Source organism: Gekko japonicus, unplaced genomic scaffold (assembly GCF_001447785.1).
Source record: "Gekko japonicus isolate JY-2015 unplaced genomic scaffold, Gekko_japonicus_V1.1 scaffold849, whole genome shotgun sequence".
In the NCBI taxonomy this organism is placed as follows: domain Eukaryota; kingdom Metazoa; phylum Chordata; class Lepidosauria; order Squamata; family Gekkonidae; genus Gekko; species Gekko japonicus.
The window spans coordinates 99,103-117,784 of NW_015163112.1; the positions used below are offsets into that span (position 1 = coordinate 99,103).

The 18,682-nt window shown below is 51.3% G+C and overlaps 1 protein-coding gene across 1 annotated transcript; it reads right to left on the minus strand.

The window, feature by feature from the left end:
• Window positions 1-273: 273 nt before the first annotated feature.
• On the minus strand, window positions 274-12,779 carry BCL7C (B-cell CLL/lymphoma 7C). Its single transcript, XM_015406831.1, has 6 exons — window positions 12,341-12,779; window positions 9,344-9,422; window positions 8,582-8,690; window positions 5,319-5,480; window positions 5,106-5,191; window positions 274-1,234 (listed from the first exon to the last, which is right to left on the minus strand). The coding sequence occupies exons 1-6, from the start codon at window positions 12,430-12,432 to the stop codon at window positions 1,082-1,084; spliced, it is 681 nt and encodes a 226-aa protein (XP_015262317.1). The 5' UTR covers window positions 12,433-12,779; the 3' UTR covers window positions 274-1,081.
• Between the last annotated feature and the right edge of the window lie 5,903 nt (window positions 12,780-18,682).

Sequence of the window (18,682 nt, forward strand, 5' to 3'; positions counted from 1 at the left end):
TTTCCCCATAGCCCAGTGGTGGCGAACCTATGGCACGGGTGCCAGAGGTGGCACTCAGAGCCCTCTCTGTGGGCACGCGTGCCATCGCCCCAGCCAGGCCCAGACCATCATTCAAGTGTTGAATTCTCTGCCAAATAATTTTAAGTAAATGAAAGCATTTGGGATTGCTTTCCTGACTTTGTTTGGATCATCTTAAGTTAATGTATTATTTGTTTTTTTCTAAAGTAAAACCTCAGTCTTCAGGTTAAATTGCCGTGTTGGCACTTTGCGATAAATAAGTGGGTTTTGGGTCGCAGTTTGGGCACCCGGTCTCTAAAAGGTTCGCCATCACTGCCATAGCCGTATCAGGTTTCTAGCTCTCACGTCTCCGAAGCAAACTGCTCAAAGATCTCCATGTTCCCCTCCCTCCCTCTGAATCACCGAAGCCATACAATTATACAAAAGTATGCAAACACTGTCAGTCAGTATATTTTATAAGATGTGGATCAGAGGGCACATGAAAGCGCTGCTTTGCTTTCAGTTACTGGATGCCTGCTCCACTTTTGATTCACTGGGAACCCTGTAACTTTCCTAATACTTTTTCTTTTAACCGTCCAATTGGCGTTTTGCCTTCTGGCAAGTGTGCTTATAAATGCCACCCCACCGCACACGGTGTGATTCTTAGTTCCTTTAAAGGCGGCCTAGAGGGATCGGGAAGGCACTGTTCCCAAGGAGGACTTCCTCCTTCCCTCTCATCTGCATCGGACCTACACGGTTTCTGCCGACGTTCTGTTACCATCTGTGCTTTTCCTTTTAAATCACGCATGCCCAGCATTTTTTAAAAAATGGCTTCCATTCATAAGCAACCATGGTGTGTCTTCCAGCGTCCACGAATGCCGCCATGTTTCTTTACCTACAACTGTCGTGAGCTCACAGTATGCTTCCACCAGGGGGCAACAGGCACAGGGGAATGGGAATGGTTCACAAGTGGCGGATTTTTTTTTAACCTAATACTGACCTAATACATTCATTTCCAGAAAGTTCTCCACAGACATACACATACTGTCCAAAGAGATGGAAAAGGGTCGAAGCGGGCCTGTGCTTAGGCCTCCGAGGGCTGGCCAGGCTCGGATTCTTGGGGCTCAGTGCGGACACGTTTCAGCGGTGGCGCCCCCAGCAACGGCAGCTCTTCAGCCTCCGGTATCGGCTTCTCAGAGGCTACTGTGGGCTCAAAGGAGCCTCCCGCGTCCTTTGCCTGAAAGGGGAAGGAAAGGTCAGAGGCAAACACAACACCATTTCCACTCTGCCAGCCTTCACAAGTTAGAGCTGAAACACGCTCCCCCAAATCCAAAATTTAGCAAAATTTCAATCAATTTTTTTCTATATTTAACGTTCTGAAATTACAGTGGGCAGCCACGTTGGTCTGAAGCAGCAGAACAAAGTTTGAGTCCAGTGGCACTTTTAAGACCAACAAAGTTTGGCTTCCGGTTTTGGCGCTCTAATGGCAGATGCGCCGCTCAGGAGCTCCCGAGGGTGCGATCCTTGAATCGGCGGATGGAGAGGGGGTGCAATCGTACGCACCCCCCTGGAGCCCTTGCGAAGGGTTCCTAGCCATGGGGCGCCAAGGATCGCCTCTCCCCCAGCACGGTGCCGGTGGATTGAGGCGTTCCGATGCCCCAACGGTCTCGCCACTGTGTTCCAGTACTGGACTCAAAGACACACACCGGGACAAGCGTGTGGAGGTCAAGCGTTTTAAATGATAAACGGCATGATCTACTTGATCTACATTAAAAGTGAGTTAGGTTGAAGCAAACACCAGAGAATTGGATGAAAGTCCCCCTTAAAGCAAGTGAGGAGGGGGCAGGAATCCCCTCCACCAAAATAAAAACGGACTTAAAACAGAAGGGAAGCGGAACTAAAAGCGAAAAGAGACTATATTAAAGAACTCACAAGAGACTTTGAGGCGATTTGCAGGCTTTAGAGACTTTTGGCAACTTTACTTTGAATGTAAACATCCTCAAAGATGTCGCTGAAAAAGATGGAGAAAGATAAGCATCCGAAACCTAAGCCTTCTTCAGGAAGTGTCAGCTCAGCGAGTGTGGTCACGCGACCGGATGTAACCATAGACTTCTCCAAGATGCTAACAGATGCTTTGCGACCCCTGCTGGAGCAAATTAAGATGCTCAACGAAAATTTTGCTTCACAGGAACAGCGCAAACAGCTGAGAACCTTAAAGAAATGGATGCCAACACTAAAAAGCTTAAAAAACAAATGCAGGAGATGGAAAAGAAGAGAAACTCAGATAAGGCCCAGCTTTTCCAGCTGCAAATGGAAAAGGCAAGCTTTATTCTGAGATTTCAAGGAGTTCCTGAGACTAAAGGGGAGAATCTAAACCAGATCATGATTGATGCCCTGGGACCGGTTGCAGATTTAAAAGCAGATGTTCTTCAAAGCGAGATGGATGTGATCTATAGATCATATTCAGAATTTATAAAGAAAAATAATCTGCCCGGCGAGGTGGTGGTTAGAGTCTCCAGAAGACAAGTGAGAGATCAGATCTTAAAGGCAACAAATGGAACTACCCTTAAAACTGACAGCAAGGAGATAAGAGTTTTGAAAGACATTCCTTTTGAAATAAGAAAGAAGAGGAAAAAATATAGAGACTTGGCTCTATTTTTACAAAAGAACAACATCCCCTACAAATGGATTATACCTGACGTCATACTGTTTAAATTTAAAGACAAGAGGGGAAAAAATGACTCTGTTATGAAAGCTAGTGCATTCTTGCAGCAGCAACTGGGACCATCAGAGGAAGAAGACGAGGAGAGTCATAAGGGAAGTGATGACGAAACACTAACTGGAGAAGACTCGGACTCGGAACGTGGGGCGGCGGCCCCTAAGGATATCGTTTGAGGGAAAGAAAAGATAAAAAATGAGATGCTAATATTTTCTGAAGTCTGTTCTTGTTTTTTATTAATATATAAGCGTTTTTTTGTATTGTTCTTTAAGAAGTCCAAAGTCCTGGACTTGAAGCATATAAGCGGAATTAATGATCACTTTTAATGTAACCAAATATTTTTTTATTTTTACTATAAGCTTTGCATTGTAACCATTATATGACCACCACCTCTTGGGTTTTTAGTGTTTTTCTTTACTTTCTCCTGTCGTTTGTAGTCCCCTGTCCCTATTTTCTTGTAGTGTTTTAGAAAATAATTTAAAAAACAAATTTTTAAAGACCAACAAAGTTTTAGTCTGGGTATAAGCTTTCGTGTGCATGCATGAATACTCAGAATAAAACTTTGTTGGTCTTAAAGGTGCCACTGGACTCTGTTTTTCTGATATTTAGTTTTGGGATATGCTTTTTAAAAAAATCAAATTCTTAATCTAGATGGATTTTAAAGTACAATGCTAACTATCAAGTATCAATCTTTTTCACTTCCTGGGGAAAATCCTATATTTAATACTAACCACAACCGGAAAGGTCGAAAGGAAAAGCCTTACTCAGTAGAACATACATTCAGATGTATATCAGCAGACTTGAATTATGAGCACTTTTCATTCACTTGTTTCATCCCTACCAACTAGCAACTAGACGCTTGCAAAGAAAATTAAATAAATGTTTGTTTTTAACGGCTATTGAAGAGGCGACCATTTCTGCAGTCTGTTGGAACCGCTCACTAGCTAACAATGGCTTTGCTCAATGATCTTTGGTGGCTGGTGGATATTGGCTACTTGGCACACTCTACTTAAGTTTAACATGAGCATGGGGAGGAGAGATTGTGGCTCAGTGGGGAAGCATCCACTTTGAATGCAGAAGGTCTCGGGCTCTCCAGTTAAAAGGATCAGGCCGGTGATGTGAAAGCCCTCCGCCTGAGACCACAGAGAGCTGCTGCCAGTCAGAGCCAAGAACTGCAACAGACGAACGGTCTGACTTAGGAAAGCAGTTTCATGTGTGTCCTTGTAGTCGTGTCCCCACTGTCTTCCCCTCACGACAACCACCCTCCCTCAATCACATTTTTGTCCCGCCCTGCCTCAAAAGACTTCAAGGCAGTGTTTGTGGTTTTCCAGTCCTTAGTTTTATCTTCCCAGCAATCGGTTGAGGTATGCTAGGCTCCAGGGCTTTTTTTGTAGAAAAAGCACAGCAGGAACTCATTAGCATAACAGGCCACACCCAACCGCAGGAATACATTAGCATATTAGGCCACACCCCTGACAGAGCAGCTCATTGGCATATTAGGCCACACCCCCATGTTACCAGAAGTGTGGTCATCCAGCCACACCCACCTTTTGCTTCTTATTCTGTTTACCTTGTTTGTTGTCAAAACCCAGGGCTTTTTTTTGTAGCAGGAACTCCTTTGCATGTTAGGCCACACACCCCTAATGTAGCCAATCCTAATGAGTTTCTGCTGTTGGGTGTGGCCTATTATGCTAATGAGTTCCTGCTGGGCGTGGCCAACTCGGGAGCCAGCCGGAACTCCGTTCCCGTGCGTTCCTGCCCCAAAATAGATCTGCTAGGCGCAGAACCAAACAGGAGCCAGCCCATGGCCACTAACGCCATCCTAGAAGAAAGCGCAGCCTTTTAAAAATTCATGCGAGGGCCCAATCTCGAGCAGCGGCAACAGCCGCATCACCAGCCTTGACTGGCGGCGGCAACAGCCAATCTCATTTCACCCCACCGTGCCTCGCCTGTCGCTGCTGTGCCTCAGCCTCAAGGCAGTTTTTAAGAGGCTAAATTTTCCTCTACACTGGGGTTGCTGTCCATGGTTCGGCACCGTGGCCACCGTCACATCCAGTCTGGCCCTGACGCAGCGCAGCTTGGACCAAGGGCACCCTATGGGCTCCTCTTGAATCCTAACCTGACATTCTCGCCACGACCCCACACCGGCTCCTCCTGACCAGGCAACAACTTAGTGAGGAGGAGAGGGGAGGAAATCAAACCTTATATCCGTGTGGATAACTCAGTGATGCAGGATTGCCTCACAGGAAGTGGGCCTCAGCCAGTCGCCACAGACGTGGGCGGAGCTTCAGGATCTGACATTGGGGAAGTCACCCTCCCTTCACCCTAAGCCTACTGATGAGTAAAATCAAGGATTATTCTGCTGTCTCTCCCCATTCTGCACACTCACCGGGGTGTCCGATGTCTTGGGATCGGGCTCTTCTTTAGTGAGCATGGGGGGCTCGTCTGTTCCCTCCAGAAGCAGCACCCCAGGATCTGCGCCCAGGACAGGAAGGGGATCATTGGGATAGGCAGACATGTGTTTTAAAAAAAACAAAAAAATTTTTAGGAACGCTCACCACTCATCGGCACTGCCCTCCTGTCCTCCTCCAACTGAGCCTACCTCCTTCCTGCCCCAGCAAGGGGGGCTGGGAGTCCTCCGCCTTCAGCTCCCCCAAAGGGGTGGGGGTGACCGTCTCGCTGCGGTCCAAGGTGGGGCTGGGGCTGTTGTCTCCCCCTTTCACGAGGGAGGTCTCCGAAAGCGAACTCTGGTTGCTGTTGTCGTCTGGGGAGACAGGAAAGCCGCCGTTAGGAACAGGGCCGGCTCACTCACTAGGCGAACTAGGCATTCGCCTAGAGCGTGCCAGCCCTTAGGGGCGCCAAACTGCCCCCAAGAAAAGCCCCCCCATTGCATTTCCGCAGCTGGGTGAACCCCGCCACTGCCACCCGCTGCCACTTTGGCCAGCTAACTTCTCCCTGTCTGCCCCCTCAGCTTCCCAGTGGAGTGTGAGCGCTTCTTCTCCTCCTCGCGTCCGGGGACTGGCAGCAGCAGCAGCAGGGCCAGGGAAGCAATGGCTTGTGAGCGCCCCGCTGGTCAGCCTCTTCTCTGGGCACCCTGACCCTGCCCCCACCAAAAAAGCCCCCACACTGGCTCTGACCGGGTGGCCACCGCCTCCTCTTTGGCCAGCTAACTTCTCAGGAGGAGGAGGAGCAGCACGGAGGGGGGGCAGAAGGGGAAATTGGTGGGCGCACAGGGGGGGCCTCAGAAGGGATCCTCGCCTAGGGTGCAAAATAAGCGGGGGCCAGCCCTGGTTAGGAACCCCTGCTCTCGCAGGGCCAAGGAAGCCCCAAAAGAAAACAGCAGCCTTCTCTTTCTCATCCCCACCCCACCCCAGCTGCCCATTTTGCCTCAGTTTGCACAGATGTGCAATTTGCACTGCGGTGGCTCAAGTGGTTAAGAGGCTGAACTGCAGACTGGAAGGTCGGTAGTTCAGCATTTCGGAGACCCGAGTGTGCCTCATGACGGAGTGAGCTCCCGTTTCTGGCCCCAGCTCCTGCCAACCTAGCAGTTCAAAAGCAAGAAATTGCAAGTCGATAAATAGGTACCACTTCGGTGGGAAGGTATCAGCGTTCTGTGCACCTCGGCGTCTAGTCATGCCGGCCACATGACCACAGAAATGGCTCTTCGGCTTGGAAACGGAGATGAGCACTGCTCCTTAGAGTTGGATTTGACTGGCTTTCGAGCAACGGAAACCTTTACCTTTACCTAAAAACGCTGTTGGGAGTTTTGTGCGTGTCAATGCAGGCCCAGCCAAATCTGGCAGTGAGGGAAGACAGTCTGTTCTAAAGGCAAAAGAGGGCAGGTGGACTCTGTAGGGCAGACCTCCTTCCTGCTAGCTGAACAAAGTCCTCGTCTTTCTGTTCAAGAGAAGAAGAGATTGGATTTATACCCCGCCCTTCACTCGGCGTCTCGGAGCAGCTTACAAACTCCTTTCCCTTCCCCCCCCCACAACAGACACCCTGGGAGGTAGGTGGGGCTGAGAGAGCTCTCTCGAGAACTGCTCTTTCAAGGACAGCTCTGACAGAACGATGGCTTGCTCAAGGCCATCCAGCAGCTGCAAGCGGAGTAGGGGGGAATCAAACCCGGTTCTCCCAAATTAGAGTCCGCACACTTAACCACTACACCAAACTGGCCCCCCTTCTCTTTCCACTCTCGTCAAGGGCTGCCAACAACCTGGAGAGAAAGAATCCTACCTCCTAAATAGAAGCTGCTATCTACCGGGTGACAGGGTTGCCAGTTTCCAGGTGGGGCCTGGAGATATCCCAGAATTACAACTGCTCTCCAGACGACAGGAAATGGCTCCTTGGGACATTGAACTCTATGGCATTATACCCGGCTGAGACCCCTGCCCTGCTGCAAAACCCTGCCCTCCGGAGACACCCACCCCCACATCTCCAGGAATTTCCCGCCCGGAGCTGGAAACCCTACCATGTGATGTTATTTACCACCACGCCATGAAAATCCACACTGCCTGGGTAGGCCCCTTTCCCCCCTACAAGCATCACTTCTCGGCTGCTTGGGACTAAACTCCAGCTAGGTCTGCCAACCTCCAAGTGGAGTCCGGAGCAAAGTTCCCTCTAAGCTGTGGAGTCTTGTGAGCAAAAATTCTACTTTGTGAGCTGCTGGCATTAAAGTTGTGAGCAAGCGATTTGGCTGCTGCATAAATTAGTTTGCTCTGGAGCCCTCCTTCCTGAGCGGAGACAGAAATGTGTGAGCTGGAGGCTAAAAACCTGTGAGCTAGCTCACACTAACTCAACTTAGAGGGAACACTGGTCTGGAGGTCCCCAGGGATTCCAGCTCATCTCCCGACTACAGTGATCAGTTCTCCTGGAGAAGACGGCTGACCCGGAGGGCTGGCTCCAGGGCACTCTGCCGCACCAAACCATCTCCCCTCTCTAAACTCCACCCACTCCAGGTTCCACCTCCAAATCTCCAGGGATTCCCCAGTGCTGGCAACCCTAACTCCAGCACAGCCTCAAGCAGCGCACCTTTGGGGATCTGATCCGACCCAATGGAAGTGGCTTCTGTCAGCCTTGACCTGGATAGCCCAGGCAAGCCCGATCTCATCAGATCTCAGTGTAAGTGTCGGATTCTGCGTGGGAAAGATCAGGTAGAGAAAGAGGTACTTTTCTCCCTTTCTCACAATACAAGAACTCGTGGGCACTCCATGAAATTGCTGAGCGGTTGGGTTAGAACGGATAAAAGGAAGTACTTCTTCACCCAAAGAGTGATTAAAAGATGGAATTCACTGCCACAGGAAGTGGTGGCGGCTACAAGCATGGACGGCTTCAAAAGGGAATTAGATAAGCATATGGAGCAGAAGTCCATCAGTGGCTATTAGCCACAAGGTATAGATAGGGGCTCTGGGGCAAGGGATGCTCTGTCTTCTTGGTGCTTGGGGGGGGGGAGGCAACAGTGGGAGGGCTTCTGGTGTCCTGGCCCCCCTGCTGGACCTCCTGATGGCACCTGGTATTTTTGGCCACTGTGTGACAGAGTGTTGGACCGGATGGGCCATTGGCCTGAGCCAACATGGGCTTCTCTTACGTTCTTATGTTCTCGGAAGCTAAGCAGGGCGACCTCCAAGGAATACCAGAGGCGGGACGCAGAGACAGGCTAATCGAGCCACCTCTCTGACAAACGTCCAAGCCCCCAGTAGGGGTCGCCAGAACCATGACTTCCAGGCACACACACAAACAAACACACAAACCAAGGAAGAAGTGGCGTCGTCGGCCCTTGTGTGGGCAGAGCCTTGCGGGCGACGGGCTTGAGGACCGTCCTGCCCTTTTCCAGCCCCTCCTCCCCTTTCCCACCCTGCACCTTCGTACCGTTGAGGTCCAGCATGAGCAGGGCAGGGTTGTTCCGCAGACTGGGGATCCGGCCTCGCCTTTCTTTGGTCCTCTGCTGCTCACTGTGGCTTGCCAAGCGCCGTTTCTCCTGTTAAGAGAGCAGGCCGAGAGAGAACATAGGGCAGAGCGATGGGGAAGAGGGTCTTGCGAGCAAAAAATTCTACTTCGTGAGCTGCTGGCATGAACGTTGTGAGGGAGCGATTCGGCTGCTGCATAAATTAGTTTGCCCTGGAGCCCCATCCTTCCTGAACTGAGACAAAGATGTGTGTAAAGGTAAAGGTTCCCTTGCTCGAAAGCCAGTCGAGTCTGACTCTAGGGTTGCGGTGCTCTTCTCCGTTTCCAAGCCGAAGAGCCAGCGCTGTCCGAAGACGTTTCCGTGGTCATGTGGCCGGCATGACTAAACACCAAGGCGCACGGAACGCTGTTCCCTTCCCACCGAAGTGGTACCTATTTATCTACTTGCAATTTCTTGCTTTCAAACTGCTAGGTTGGCAGGAGCTGGTACTAGAGATGGGAGCTCACTCCGTCATACGGCACACTCAGGTCTCTAACTGCTGAACTACCGACCTTCCACAGCCTGCAGTTCAGCGTCTTAACCACTTGAGCCACCGCAGCTCCATTAAAGTGTGTGAGCCGGAGGCTAAAAGACTGTGAGCTAGCTCACACTCACTCAGCTTAGAGGGAACACTGGACTCGCAGGGGGAATGGAGTTTGGAAGAGCCCACAGGCATTCCCTCTTACCTCATCCCGGGGGTCCACAATGGGCACCCACTTGTAGATCCGTAAGGACGTGTCCCCCACAGTAACCCACCGTTTTTCCCTAGGGAGAAGAGAAGAATGAGAGGTGTGTAAAGTGGGGTTTCCTCTGTGAACCTCCCTAACCTATTTCATCTCAGGGAATCTTCCTGTTCCTCATCAATCAGTTACATTTTTAAACCTTCAGGGAGCTCAGGGTAGTGTATGCGAATCTCCCCTCTCCCATTTCATCCTGTACCAAACCCTGTAAGTCGGATTGCCAACCTCCAGGTGGGGCCTGGAGGTCCCCTGGAATCACCACTGATCTCCAGACGACAGATTCTCTGGCGTTATTATAACCCGCTGAGGTCCTTTCCCTTCCCAAACCCCACCCTCCCCAGGATCAAAATAAACCAATTTATGGTACAGGGCACTTAAAATACAGGTTAAAAACACAGGCCTTGAATTCAGCCTCTAGACTGAAACCGCGGGGCTAAGTAGTCCTCAGTATACATTATATAATAGAAATTAATATCCACAAGTTGATGACCCACTACAATCACAGTAAAAAAAAAAGGCTACACAGTAAAAAAAGACTACACAGTAAAAGAAAAAGCTCAAATGCGTGGGACGAGGAGGTTGTGTCTGGTTCCAGCTTACCCCACCCATACACAGCTGTATCCTGGCTCATGTTCCCTAGTGGCACTATGGGGCTTGTCTACCAGAGGATCACTCCTCAGGGCCTGCCTCTCAGCATTTATATGCCTGCCTATGTGTTTTCCCTTTTAGACAGATGCATCCCAAAGGTCTGGGGTGGGTCATATATCCCATTAAAATGAGATTTCAAAAAGATAAAGGCCTTTACACTTAGGCCTCATTCCATAGCAGGCAACAAGAAGAGAGGGTCGGTGAAGCACTGCTGTAATAAACAGCAAGAGAGCAAGCCAGCTCAAGCTCTTTTGCTGCACCAGAGGAAGCTGAATGTTGCCGCATCTCCCGTTGCACCTCTTTATTTACTTGCTTGCTTAATATACTCCCACACAGGGCTCTCCAGGGAGTTCTCCTGACACTGTACGCATTAAAACAACTTTAAAGAACCATAAGCAATTGGTCCCATAAATACAATTCAATAATGCGGCGGCGTCAAATTGAAGAGCCAGCGCCTCGGTGCCATGTGAAGGGAGTCGCAGCAGCGTATATAAAAACGGGCCAGAAAAGTGACAAGAAAAACAAGCAAGGAAGCAAAACATCTGTCTACAAAAGCTGGGTGAAGAGCCCAGTTTTAAACTGGCACCACAAGACCATCAGGTTTGATGCCATGCGGATGGTTATAGGAAGGGAGTGCAATTAAACTGGGTGCCGCGACAGAGAAGGCCCTGTTTTCAGTGGTCATTCCCCTCACCTCTGTGGGGGGATACACCGAAGAAGGCCACTGCTGCCAATCTTAATACTAGGGCAAACTCTTAGGGAAGCAGGAGATTTCCGGGACCCGGACCATTTGGGGGTTTAAAGGTCAGAACAAGCTCTTTTGAAGCAAGCCCAGGGGGAGGTTCTTTCCGCAAGATGCATCCTCCGTACTTACTAGAAGTCCACCTGCTGCATTTTGAACCACCTTATAGTGCACCCATAAGAGGGGGGCGGCTTCCCCTCCAAGAGGAGCTCTGCAAACAGCCCCTTTCTCTTTCTTCCGTATAAGAAAACAACACAGTAGAGCTGCAACAGTGGGGGGGGGCGGACGGGGGAACTGCAGCAATTTCCCCGTTCCATACCATGAAGTCATAGGCTGCCAGTGAGGGAAACCACATATGGAAGGGGGGAAGCCAGGTTCCCCTTTGAGGGTTTTCTCAGAGTCTGGTGCCCAGGGGTCATTTCGTAGAAAAAGAAGGGCAGGCGCTCATTGGCATAACTCATTAGCATAACTTATTTGCATAGGCCATACCCCCTGACATCACCGGAAGTGTGTCGGAAGGCAACACCCACCGCTCAGGCTCCACTGGACTCTTTTGGATTGCTAGCTATGATGGGGGGGGAACGTGCAGATCTGCCCTCACAGAGGAGGGAGAGCTTGTACCTGAAGGCGGGCTGTGCCTGTTAGATCAACAGACTGCACAGGCCAGCTGCTTTTTACTGAGTCAGAGCCTCGGTCTACCAAGGACGGTCTTGTCCGCTCCGACTGGCAGCCGCTCTCCAGGGCATTTCACACCACCGACTACCCGTCCTTTTTAACCGGAGATGAGCTCGATTATGAGGGCCCAAGGCCTACACTGAGTTGCCAACTAAGCACTGGGAAATTCCTGGAGATCTGGGGATGGCGGGTGGGGGGGTTTGGAGAGAGTCCCCAGAGGGGTACAACCCCATCAGAGTCCCCCCCCCCTCCAAAGCAGCCTGGCAGCCGCTCTCCAGGGCATTTCACATCACCTACTACCCGTCCTTTTTAACTGGAGATGAGCTTGATTATGAGGGCCCAAGGCCTACACTGACTTGCCAACTAAGTACTGGGAAATTCATGGAGATCTGGGGATGGGGGGGGGGGGTTGGAGAGAGACCCCAGAGGGGTACGATCCCATTAGAGCCCCCCCTACAAAGCAGCCATCTCCTCAAGGGGAGCAGATCTCTGCAGTTCCCAGATCGGCCACGATTCCGGGAAATCCCCAGCCCCCACCTGGAGGTTGACAAGCCCCGCTTGCAGCTCCAAAACCACTCACACCCCACCGACCCTCTGCCAGCTCCGCGTCGCCCGCGGATCTCCCGTGGCGCGCCACCCTTTCTTGATTATTTGTGTTTTTCATTCTTCCTAAAATGCATTTAGAGGGGGGGGGGTGGCGTGCCAGAAGGGATCCTCGCCTAGGGTGCCAAATAAGCTGGGGCCGGCCTTGCTTACAGCTCCAAAACCACTCACACCCCACCGACCCTCTGCCAGTTGCCCGCGCCACCCTCCTCCCAGGCGAAGGCGTCGGGGGCCCGCTCGGCCGCTCCTGCCAAGCGCCCCCGGGGCCCCCTCACCATCTGCGGACGTGTTCGATGGCCGCCATCACTTTCTTGATGTCATCCTTGGCCCGGCTGCGTGTCTCGGCGCGCACCGCCCGTCCCGACATCTGGGAGCAACTTCGGAGAGCGGCGGGCCGGAGGGAGGGCGGCGTGCGGACAGATGGATGGGGAGAGAAAGCGGGGCGAGGGACGGCTTCTCCGTCCGACGTGCGCGGCGTCGCTTTCCCCGGGGCGCAGCCTCTCCGCTTTATCCCATCGCCTTCTTCCTGCGCTCTACCTGCTGCCTCCCGACGACAGGCGCGGCGTTAGAGGGCTCCGACGCGCGTCACGCCCGCCCTCCATCCGCCCGTCCCCGCCGGCCTCCCCATCAAGCGTCCCTTCCCCGGCTGGCTATCGCTGCGCCGCCTGCGGCTCTCCCGGCCGGAGCCCTCGACGGCTCCCCCGCGCCAGCGCCTCCCTCTCGGGGAAAAGGCGGTTCGCAGTCGGAAGAAAATAATTTAATTCTGTCTCCTGTTTTTTCCATCAGAGAGGCATCTGTAGCGAAGGGAGCGCCCTCTAGTGACTAGGAGAGCCGGCGAGCGCAGGATCGGACCCGCCTGCAGGAAGCCCCAGGGAGAGGAGGGACCAGGGACCAGTCGGCAGGTGGAAATCCAGCAAGAGAGGTTAGGCGCCGAAGAATAGATGCTTTCGGATTATGGTTCTGGAGAAGACTCTTGAGAGTCCCCTGGACTGCAAGGAGATCGGATCGGTCAATCCTGAAAGAAATCGACCCTGACCGTTCCCTGGAAGGCCAGATAATGAAACTGAAGCTCAAATCCTTTGGCCAACAAATGAGAAGGGAGCCCCCACTGGAGAAGCCCCTGATGCTGGGAAAAATTGAAGGTCAAAGAAGAAGGGGGCGGCAAAGGATAAGATGGTTAGTCAGTGTCATCTACGAACATGAAATTGAGCAGACTCCGGAAGGAGGGCCTGGCGTGATGTGGTCCATGGATTTGCGAAGAGTCGGACTCGACTGTGCGACTGAACAACAACAGTGCCGAGGACCCGTGGTACTTTTAGGGGCCCACGAACATGTTTGAATCTCCTAAAATCAGAAAGGGGGGGTGGACTTTTAGGGTCCAAGAAAACATTTTGATTTTTTTGCTCACATGGGGGGGGGGACGAAATTTTAGGGCCCACAAAAATCTGTTAAATCTTGCCTAAAACGGGGGGGGGGGGTAAAATGTATAAAATGTTGAAGTATTTATATACCAAAAATAATTTTTAATATTGCCCTGACCTGGATAGCCCAGGCAAGCCCAATCTCAGAGGCTAAGCAGGGTTGACTCTGGCAAATACTTGGAAGGGAGACCTCCTTGGAATACCAGAGGCAGGAGGGGCCGGCTTTATTCAGCCTCCTGTCTGAATATCCTCCAGGCCCCCAGTAGGGGTCAGTCACCACCCGAGGTCGCTGTGACTTCCAGGCGCACAGACAGACGCACACACATGCACATATGAAAAATACAAAAAAAATGCCAAAAAAATTGTAAATACTGATATTATTATGGTGGGAGGGGCCCACAAAAGCAAAAGTACCTGGAGCCCACAAAAGTCATAATGCAGCCCCGAGAGCAAGCGGTTTGCTGCATGTGAGTTTGGGCTACAGAACACACAGACACATGACGCTGCCTTACCCTGAATGAGACAATTGGTCCATCAGAGTCAATATAATGCACTTAGACTGGCAGCGGCTCTCCAGGGTCTCAGGCAGAGGTCTTTCACATCACCTACTGCTGCGGTGACTCAAGTAGTTAAGACGCTGAACTGCAGGCTGTGGAAGGTCAGTACTTCAGCAGTTCGAGACCAGAGTGTGCCGCATGACGGAGTGAGCTCCCGTCTCTAGTTCCAGCTCCTGCCAACCTAGCAGTTCGAAAGCAAAAAATCTCAAGGAGATAAATAGGTACCACTTGGGTGGGAAGGTAACAGCATTCCCTGCGCCTTGGTGTTTAGTCATGCCGGCCACGTGACCACGGAAACGTCTTCGGACAGTGCTGGCTCTTCGGCTTTGAAACAGAGATGAGCACCGCAACCCTAGAGTCGGATTCGACCGGCTTTCGAGCAAGGGAACCTTTACCTTTTACTGCCAGGTGTTTTAACTGGAGGTGCTGAGCATTGAACCTGGGACCTTCTGCATGCCTAGCAGAGGCTCTTCCTCTGAGCCACAGCCTCACCAGACACTGAACATTTAGATGCGGGTTTCATAACTGATGTATCAGAGTCTACCTATGTTTTTCAGGCATCCGCTGGGACTGGCTATGTTCCCTTCCCTTTTTTATTTACTTTTACTTCATTTATAACCAGCCTCCCCATTCTCTCCTTCGCTTTATCCTCACAACAACCCTGTAAAGTAGGTCAGACTAAGAAGAAGAGTTGGATTTACACCCTGCCAGTGTTCCCTCTATGCTGAGTGAGTGTGAGCTAGCTCACAGTTTTTTAGTCTCCAGCTCACACCTTTTTTTGTTTTAGCTCAGGAAGGAGGGCTCCAGAACAAACTAATTTCTGCAGTAGCCAAATTGCTCGCTCAAAACTTTAATGCCAGTAGCTCGCAAAGTAGAATTTTTGCTCACAAGACTCCATAGCTTAGAGGATTGCAACCCTGCCCTTCACTCAGAGTCTTAGAGCAGCTTACAATTTCCTTCCCTTCCTCTTCCCACAACAGACACCCTGTGAGGTAGATGGGGCTGAGAGGGCTCTGAGAACTGCTCTTGAGAGAACAGCTCTGAGAGAACTGTGACTGGCCCATGGTCACCCAGCTGGCTGCATGTGGAGGAGTGAGGAATCAAACTCGGTTCTCCAGATTAGAGTCTGCTGCTCTTAATCACTGCACCAAACTGGCTGTGGTCCAAGGTCACTCTCCTCGGTCTCCCAGATCCTAGTGTAACAAAATTTGTGATAGAATATCTGTTTTCATGAGTCACTGCTCACTTCACATACCTAAAGCTGGCTGTCTTAAGATTTTGGAATAAAAATATCCCAAATCCTCTTTGCTCCAGAGTTCGGAATTTCCTAGCCCTTGTTTAGTTCCCGTAAAAGAAGACATGGGGGTAGGGTGAGAATTCCAACGGCAGAATGTTCCCTCGGGGCTAAAGTAGTGGGTACGGGAAAAAATCAATTTCCTGTAAAGATACACTGGGGTAAGTCTGCAACTCCAGCACTCCTTTCCTGTCCAGTTTTCATGAAGAGAACAGAAAAAGCAGAGCAGCCCTGATAGCCCAGAGTAGCCACTTTCTCGTCAGAGCTCGGAAGGTAAGCAATGTTGGCCCTGGTTAATACTTGGATGGGAGACCACCAAGGAAGACCCAAGTTCTTCGCCCAAAGAGTGATTAACACATGGAATTCACTGCCACATGGACGGCTTCAAAAGGGAATTAGATAAGCCTATGGAGCAGAGGTCCATCAGTGGCTATTAGCCACAAGGTATAGATAGGGACTCTGGGGCAAGGGATGCGCTGTCTTCTTGGTGCTTGGGGGGGTCAACAGTGGGAGGGCTTCTAATGTCCTGGCCCCACTGGTGGACCTCCTGATGGCACCTGGTATTTCTGGCCACTGTGTGACACAGAGTGTTGGACTGGATGGGCCTTTGGCCTGATCCAACATTGGCATCTCTTATGTTCTTATAAGTTGCCACACAGAGGCAGGCAATGGCAAACCACCTCTGTTCGCCTCTTGCCTTGAAAACCCTCTGAGGTGGAATTCCATGGGGTCACCATGAGTCAGCAGCAACTGGAAGGTACACTTGACCTTCGAGGCAGAAAAGAACTGATCCATTTGATCTGCAGCAATTACCAGATGATTATTGCATATTAAAACTCTGTTCAAGGGACAGCGGGCTACCTTAATTCCATCCCACCACCATTTATCTGGCATGGCCACTTTTTGTTTCTGGCAGAGGTTCGATGCCTCCAATAGTCACGTGCATGTCAGAAATTCAACAGGTGCTGCTTTCTCTCCATCGTATCACCAGGAAGAACCGCATCGGTAGAATTCCTGCCTGTCACATGGTTGTTAAAGCCATGTGGCCAAAGGCACCCAGCCTGTGCCAAGAATAAAGCGGCGAGCCTAAATTACACGATGCGGTGGGGGAGGGGGAGGTTGGCAGTGACTATTCAGTGGGGAGAAGAAAGGCACTCTGCACATGCTCAGAAGAAATCCACGGTCTATTACGAAGCAGTGCTGTCGGGAAGACAGGAAACACCGCCCCCTCACAACTTTCTATTTTACAGTCAAGGGCTTGCTTCGCCACGGCTTTTTTTCTTTTCCCATGCGCCCCCCCCCCCAATATCCCTTTTCGAGCTTATGAGACAGACACCCAATTAAGCTTCAAAAGCAGCTTTGCAGGGATTGAAGCCGAAAAGCTCTGCCGTGTTCCCACACTGCGCTCTCATTCATCTGGGTGAGTCAGAGTCACTTGTTGGGGTCACCATTACCTCAGTCTGCCAAAGGGGCTTGGGGGGGGGGAGTATGAATGAGTCAGGATGTGCCGGCTTGGGGAAGAGGGGCTTTGGGGCAGCCGGAAAGCCCTGGGTTTTGACCTTACGAGGCCAGGGGAGTCCCGAGTAAAGCTTGACCGTCTCAGCGATAGGTGGCCCGGATGTTAGGTGTGTGACAGGCACGGGAGTCTTTTAGTTCTGGTTCAGGCATGCACACCAAGCGCCGCCTCCTTCTGGGGGGTCTTCGATTGCTGACCTGAACTGCAGCAGGCTACTGTCGTAAATCTGGTGTGGCGGGGGGGGGGAGTATGTGGAAGGGACAGAAAGTGTGGTAGGGGTCAGCTGCCAGGCCTCTCCGACTCTGAGATCTCGTGTCTACCTAAGGTAAAGGTAAAGCTTCCCTTGCTCGAAAGCCAGTCGAATCCGACTCTAGGGTTGCGGTGCTCATCTCCGTTTCAAAGCCGAAGAGCCCGCGCTGTCCGAAGACGTTTCCGTGGTCATGGGGCCGGCATGACTAAACACCAAGGCGCACGGAACGCTGTCACCTTCCCACCGAAGTGGTCCCTATTTATCTACTTGCAATTTCTTGCTTTCGAACTGCTAGGTTGGCAGGAGCTGGAACTAGAGACGGGAGCTCATCCCGTCTTGCGGCACCCGGGTCTCAAACTGCTGAACTACTGACCTTCCACAGCCTGCAGTTCAGCGTCTTAACCACTTGAGCCACCGCAGCTCCCTACCTAAAGATAATAATAACTAATAATAATCTTTCAATTTATTAATCGCTCAATCCTGCAGAGCTTGCTGGCTCTGAGCGATTTACAGTTACTCATTTTTCACGAGGGACTAACAATGCTTTGTGGGGTAAGGGAGGACAACATATATACATCTTAAATTGCACACATTCACAGCCCAGGAGGGTTTCATTCAGATGCAGATGAGACGTGATCTGGAGGGAGACTCAGAGCGGTCTATAATCTAGCCCTGGCAGAGACTGGTTTGGGGCAGTCCATTGTGGGCCAATCCAACTGCTCCTCAGAAAGACGTCAGGACAATGGAGATCTTTCTGTCTGTCGACTGTTTTTATTTTATTCCTCCCCTTACCAGGGTGCTCAGGGAGGTGGAGGTGATTGTCCCGTCCTCATGTTATCCTCATAATAAACCCATGAGGGAAGTTAGGCTGAGAAAGAGAGTGACTAGGCCGAGGTCACTCAGCCAACTTCATGTCCAAGTCAGAATTTGAACCCAGATCTCCCAGTCCCTGGAGCCACGGTGGCTCAGCAATTAAGACGCTGAGCTGCAGACCAGAAGGTCTGTAGTTTGGCAGTTCGAGACCCTAGTGCTGTGTGACGGAGTGAGCTTCCATCTCTGGCCACAGCTCCTGCCAACCTAGCAGTTCAAAAGCAAGAAATTGCAAGTAGATAAATAGGTACCACTTCGGTGGGAAGATAAGTGTTCCGTGCGCCTTGGTGTTTAGTCATGCCGGGCACATGACCACGGAAACATCTTCGGACAGCGCTGGCTCTTCGGCTTGGAAACAGAGATGAGCACCGCCCCCTCGAGTTGGATTCAACTGGCTTTCGAGCAAGGGAACCTTTACCTTTACTCCCAATCCCTAACCACTATGCCACGTTGGTTCTCAAGAGCCAGCGTGGTGTAGTGGTTAAGAGTGGCAGACTCTAATCTGGAAAACCAGGTTCGATTTCCCACTTCTCCTCCACATGAAGTCTGCTGAGTGACCTGGGGCCAGTGATGGCTCTCTCAGAACTCTCTCAGCCCCACCTGCCTCACAGGGGGAGAGGAAGGCCCTTGCAAGCAATGTTCCCTCTAAGCTGTGGAATCTTGAGAGCTACAATTCTACTTTGTGAGCTACTGGCATTAAAGTTGTGAG

Coding starts and splice junctions, on each gene's coding strand:
- BCL7C (XM_015406831.1), bottom strand. CDS start 12,432: ATGTCGGGACGGGCGGTGCGCGCCGAGACACGCAGCCGGGCCAAGGAT. Junction 8,691..9,343: donor TTGTGGACCCCCGGGATGAG/GTAAGAGGGAAT, acceptor CTCTCTTAACAG/GAGAAACGGCGCTTGGCAAG. Junction 5,192..5,318: donor CTTGCTGGGGCAGGAAGGAG/GTAGGCTCAGTT, acceptor TCCTGGGCGCAG/ATCCTGGGGTGCTGCTTCTG.